General features: G+C 40.4%; 1 protein-coding gene across 1 annotated transcript; it reads right to left on the bottom strand.

Moving 5' to 3' along the window:
* Window positions 1–1,058: 1,058 nt before the first annotated feature.
* LOC130906578 (alpha-crystallin B chain-like) lies at window positions 1,059–4,664 on the bottom strand. The gene is made up of 3 exons (XM_057821044.1): window positions 4,392–4,664; window positions 4,165–4,287; window positions 1,059–1,911 (listed from the first exon to the last, which is right to left on the bottom strand). Exons 1-3 carry the CDS (start codon window positions 4,569–4,571, stop codon window positions 1,720–1,722), a joined length of 495 nt encoding a protein of 164 aa, XP_057677027.1. The 5' UTR covers window positions 4,572–4,664; the 3' UTR covers window positions 1,059–1,719.
* Window positions 4,665–5,799: the final 1,135 nt, after the last annotated feature.

The raw sequence follows: 5,799 nt of genomic DNA, 5'->3' as shown, positions 1-5,799 counted from the left end.
ATTTTCTGTTTTTTTTCTTTGAATATTGGCTCAGATCTCTGTATGTATGCATGCAAGTACAGTGGGGCAAACAAGTATTTAGTCAACCACTAATTGTGCAAGTTCTCCCACTTGAAAATATTAGAGAAGCCTGTAATGTCAACATGGTTAAACCTCAACCATGAGACAGAATGTGGGGGAAAAAAAACAGAAAATCACATTGTTTGATTTTTAAATAATTTATTTGCAAATCGTGGTGGAAAATAAGCATTTGGTCAATACCAAAAGTTCATCTGAATACTTTGTTATGTACCCTTTGTTGGCAATAACGGAGGCCAAACGTTTTCTGTAACTTCTGTAACAAGCTTTTCACACACTGTTGCTGGTATTTTGGCCCATGACAATGATCCCAAACACACAGCCAGGGCAACAAAGGAGTGGCTTCGTAAGAAGCATTTCAAGGTCCCGGAGTGGCCTAGCCAGTCTCCAGGTCTCAACCCCATAGAAAATCTGCGGAGTGAGTTGAAAGTCCGTGTTGCCCGACGACAGCCCCAAAACATCACTGCTCTAGAGGAGATCTGCATGGAGGAATGGGCCAAAATACCAGCAACAGTGTGTGAAAAGCTTGTGAAAAGTTACAGAAAACGTTTGGCCTCTGTTATTGCCAACAAAGGGTACATAACAGAGTATTGAGATAAACTTTTGGTATAGACCAAATACTTATTTTCCACCATGATTTGCAAATAAATTCTTTAAAAATCAAACAATGTTATTTTCAGTTTTTTTTTCCACATTCTGTCTCTCATGGTTGAGGTTTACCCATGTTGACAATTACAGGCCTCTCTAATATTTTCTAGTGGGAGAACTTGCACAATTAGTGGTTGACTAAACACTTATTTACCCCACTGTATGTATATTATATATATACAATATACAGTGGGGAGAAGAAGTATTTTCTCATTGACAGTGTATCAAATACTTGTTCTCCCCACTGTATACTGTATATTACATTTTTGCATTGGTCACACCCTCATAAAACAACCTAAGTTCCGCCCCTGGAGCTTGGCTCTTGCAAGCACAGACAAATGCACATGATTTTTGTTCCTCAACATTTATTCTATGTATTACTGGTTAATACAGCAAGGTATCCTCAGCATTTGCAAAGAATAATACAGATCATCTTTGGGCACATTCTCAGTCTCTTTTGGGCTTCACTGCACTCTCATCCAACACATACATAAATACAAGTTATCCCGAACATTCTGTGGGCCCTGCTTCTCTGTGGAAAAGAATTACAATAGTCAAGTCAAGCCTTTTCCCCTCTCACTATCAACAGAGCACAAACCTGGTCCCAAATTCAACAAATACAAAGAAACAGACACGCACTCATCGAAGCACCACTGCAATAATCTTTGGCATTTTCTTCCCGTTAAGTTACTGTTTGAACTTTTGAAATGAAATTCAAAATAAGAGCAGTTTTACATTCAAGGTGGCGCAATATCTGATAGGAAATCGTACACTAACATAACTCCTGTCTTTAAATGTCAATCTGTGGTTTAAAGCACAATTGTCTTGCAGGCATATGACAGTAGTAGTAAGTTAGAGACTGGTTTATTAGAAGGATCTAGACATGGCTGACCCACTTATACGTACATCTCATCTGCCCACAATACAAACACATTCAGAATTTAGTAGTGAGGATTAGTAACGAAACTGCGTCAGAGGCGCTCTGACTTGTTTCTACATTTTCTGCTTGGCTGTTCCATCCTCACAGGATATTGGGATGTTGCGCTCAGGGCCGGGTGAAGACCTCGGCGCAGTGATTGTCAGCACGCCGTCAAACGACAAGCTGGAGGTGATATCCGCGCACGACACTCCGGCGGGAAGCTTGTACTTCCGCAGGAACTCTCTCGACACGTAGCCGTGGTCGTCCTAGAAAATCGGGAACATCACAATATAATCGCATTACTTAGAGCAAGAGAGGGAGTTCACTGCTACACTTAGGTGGGTTGCTTAATCAAAAATATATTACGAAGTGTCAATAGCTCCAGTGTGCTTCTGTCAGAGGTGAGTAAATGAAGCCATTTGTATTGTTTGTATTCTTTGTTAATGTGACGTTACTACTTAGCAAGGAGCACTAAGCTAGTTAGCGATTATGCTCACCAGTGTCTTATTAAGTGTCCATGTTTTCAGACAATTGTATCCTTTGTTGATGAGACGTTACTACTTAGCATGGAGCGCTAAGCTAGTTAGCCATGATGCTAATCAGTGTCTTAAGTGTCCGTTTGTGTTGTCTTTTGGAGAAGCATATTAGCACTTGTTATTGTTAGATAGTAAAGTTGTCTCATTTCTTTTTATAAAGAAACCACATTAGGAACCCATTCATATAAAAGCTTAGAGCAGGGGTCAGCAACCCACGGCTCTAGTGCCGCATGCGCATCTTTGGCGCCGTCCTAGTGGCTCCCTAGAGCTTTGTCAAAAATGTTTGAAAATGGAAAAAAATGGGGGAGGGAAAGATATTTTTTGCTTTAATATGGATTCTCTAGGAGGACAAATATTTTTCTAATTAATTAAAATTCTATTGAAGTTAAACTTGAGGCGGCATCGTACAACTGAGTAGTCACGTGGTGCGTGACTACTCAGTTGTACGATGCCAGTTGTACTATTTAATCATGAAGGCTCATCATGTATTTGTAGCCAATTTAGTCATTTTGATACTAGAGTAATATAGATGCATACAGCATGCATTGCCTTCGTTATAAGGCTTTTATTTTTTTGCGGCTCCAGAATTATTTTTTTGTTCCAATATGGCCCTACCAACATTTTGAGTTGCCGACCCCTGGCTTAGTGTCCTTTCAACACAAACTCCCATTCAAACTGTAAATTGTCATACAAGAGAGTGTGCTTTGAAATTGTAGTAGTAGTTACGAACTCTTCGATAGAGAAAACGGATTCATTACAGTCTGCCTCCTCCTTATCTGATTTTGTTGTTTAGTTTGTTTAAAGATTAATCAGTCACTGATACACTTTATCTCAGCGCTTTGCCCACAAGAACAAAAATGCCAATCAGCAGCACTTTTTGAATGAACAGGACTTTTGTCTAATTTGTCTACTGAGAATTTTATACTCAGAATTCAGAAGTTTTACGTACTTAAAACAGTAGCTGTAGACTGCAGTTAAGACTTGAAGTTGTAATAAAATATTATTTTGGAGGGAAATAGTCATCTATTATGTCTTCAGTGTTACTTACAACATGCCTAAAACAACTTCAAGTTAAATTGTGAAGGTACCCTATTTTCGCACTATAAGGCGCACCTGACTATAAGCCAATACCCCCGAAATTTGACATAAAAACAGCATTTGTTCACAGATAAGCCACACTGGACTATAAGCCAAAGCTGTCCTCAATGTATATATACACCAAAAGATATTAACCGGTAAAACTTTATTTGACAGCGGCATCATACGACTGTCATAAGACCAAATGAACCACCACGAAGCTTTGAACCAATTGGCTGCAAACTTCATTGCTTCAAGAAGCTTCATTTGGCCATCACTGCTCTCTCAGGGGAGAGTTAACCTGTGCTGCCACCTGCTGTCAACACTGTTTTTGTCCAACATGCCTCCTAGCATGCATTGCAGCGCTACAGATGTAAATAACACTCAAAATGTATCTTCTGGGCTCATTATTTCTTCAGTTACTGTTCCAGTTCTTTCATAAATTGCGAGTTATGGTATTTGGTAACACTTTATTTGACAGTGGCACCATAAGACAATCATAATCATGACATGACCCTGTCATGAGCATTAATGAATGCTTATAACAGATGTCATTTAGTGTTATCCGGCAAATTATCTCACTTTTGAATGGATGTAAAACATCCGATTTGGACATAAGTTAGTGACATAATTTACTGGATGACACCTAATGACATCTGCCATAAGCATTCAGTAATTCCAATGATAGTGTCATGTGAAAATCATGACGGTCTTATAACAGTATTATGACGCCACTGTCAAATCAAGTGTTACCGATTAACCAAAATAAATGGACTATAAGCCGCAGGATTAAAAATGAAAGAAAAAAGTAGCGGTTTATAGTCTGAAAATTACAGTAATTGGAAAAATGGACTTTTATCCAAATAATCGTTAGTTGCAGCCCTAGTTGAGGAGAATTTCACCAACCTGTCTATCTTCGTGCTTGGCGTGTATTGTGATGTACTCGTCGCCGACGTTGACGCTCAGCTCATCTGGGGAGAAATGCTTCACGTCCAGATAAATAACATAGCGATCCTTTTCTACGTGCATCTGCAGGTTGAATAGCAGATCTTTTAGTAAGACTGAGAATCCCAGGTCGTCTACTAAATAGAATACACAGTACATTGAAAATGAAGAATGTTTAGGCACTTTACCTCACTGTGTCCGTTTTCAGGCCAGTTTAACCAACGCAAGAGACTTGGGCGCATCCAAGCAAAGGACCAAGGGAAAGGCCAGACAAGGGGCCAGTCAGTAAGAGAGTCGCCCAAGGACATGTCAGCACGTCGGTATGGAAAGGCCCGGCGGTACCAGGGGTACTGAATAGGGATATCCATGGCGACTATCCGGATGAGATGAAAGAACGATAGGGTGTCTGAGGGTGACACTTGGTCTTAGATGGGTGCTCGCTGTGCTTTCCTGCAGCACATTTATAGCACTTTCCCCTCCCATCCCATCCTGAGCGGCTGTGTCCACAGCCAGCCATAACAGCCCGCTTGTACGGTGACCCCTGCCAACAGCCTGATCTTTCTGGAACAATGATGTCAACTGTTTGTCTCACCACTGGCCTCATTGTTTCATCCCTCCAATGGTGACTGAGTGTCTCTCCATCCTTTCGCTATCTCTCTCTGATTCTCCCTTCAGCCCGGTCATGAGGTGACATTGGCTGGGAATACTGCTGATGTTGCCTATGTTCTCTACCCAGGAAATGCCCCTGTCTGGATCCCAGTGCACGTGTTTGTATGAGGACGAGCTGCCAGAGTATTAGACTGCTGGCCTTCGAGTGCCAGAAGCTTTAGGACTGCGGGTAAAGTGGACGGTGTATTGAATGGGAAATGATGAGTTTGTATGACGCTGCATTAGGTGGCAGCTAAAGCGTGTATCATTTTTGCTGTGAGCTCGGATGTAAGTTTTGAAGTCCTCTACAAATTTGTGCCGGCATCTCAGCGTGTCAGTTCATTCTTGGGTATAGTATTTATTGAGTTAGGAAACATTTTAAAAGTACTCCTCCTTAATTATTTTTGTTAGGAAAAACTAGGTGTATCATAAAGTTTATACGGCTTTCTAACCAAAGTGAACCACCACTGTGACACTATGTGACAGATTTTTTCCCCTAATCCCTGGTTTGTACTGTAATTTTCGGAATATAAACCACTACTTTTCTACTTCATCTGGAATCCTGCGGCTTGTAATCCAGTGCGGTGTATTTTTTTTATTTATTAGGGTTAGTTGGTAACACTTTATTTGACAGCGGCCTCATAAGACTGCAATGAGACCGTCGTAATTATGACATGACACTATCATGGGCATTACTGAATGCTTATGACAGATGTCATTAAGTGTCATCTGGCAAATTATGTCACTAACTCAATATATGTCCAGCTCAGATATTTTACATCCATTCAAAAGTGAGATAATTTGCCGAATAACACTAAATGACATCTGTTGTAAGCATTCATTAATGCTCATGATAGTGCCATGCCATAATTATGATTGGCTTATGGTGCCACTGTCAAATAAAGTGTTACCAAATACCATAACTAGCAATTAATGAAACTGGAACAG

Source organism: Corythoichthys intestinalis, chromosome 18 (genome assembly GCF_030265065.1).
Source record: "Corythoichthys intestinalis isolate RoL2023-P3 chromosome 18, ASM3026506v1, whole genome shotgun sequence".
Taxonomy (NCBI): Eukaryota; Metazoa; Chordata; class Actinopteri; order Syngnathiformes; family Syngnathidae; genus Corythoichthys; species Corythoichthys intestinalis.
The sequence above is the reverse complement of the archived record's forward strand: the minus strand, read 5'-3'. Positions and strand labels throughout refer to the sequence as shown.

What these genes read in the sequence shown, in the direction of transcription:
- LOC130906578 (XM_057821044.1), bottom strand. Translation starts at nt 4,571, where the DNA reads ATGGATATCCCTATTCAGTACCCCTGGTACCGCCGGGCCTTTCCATAC. An exon ending in CTGAAAACGGACACAGTGAG is followed by an intron (nt 4,288 to 4,391) that starts GTAAAGTGCCTA and finishes TTCAACCTGCAG; the next exon opens with ATGCACGTAGAAAAGGATCG. An exon ending in CCAAGCACGAAGATAGACAG is followed by an intron (nt 1,912 to 4,164) that starts GTTGGTGAAATT and finishes CCGATTTTCTAG; the next exon opens with GACGACCACGGCTACGTGTC.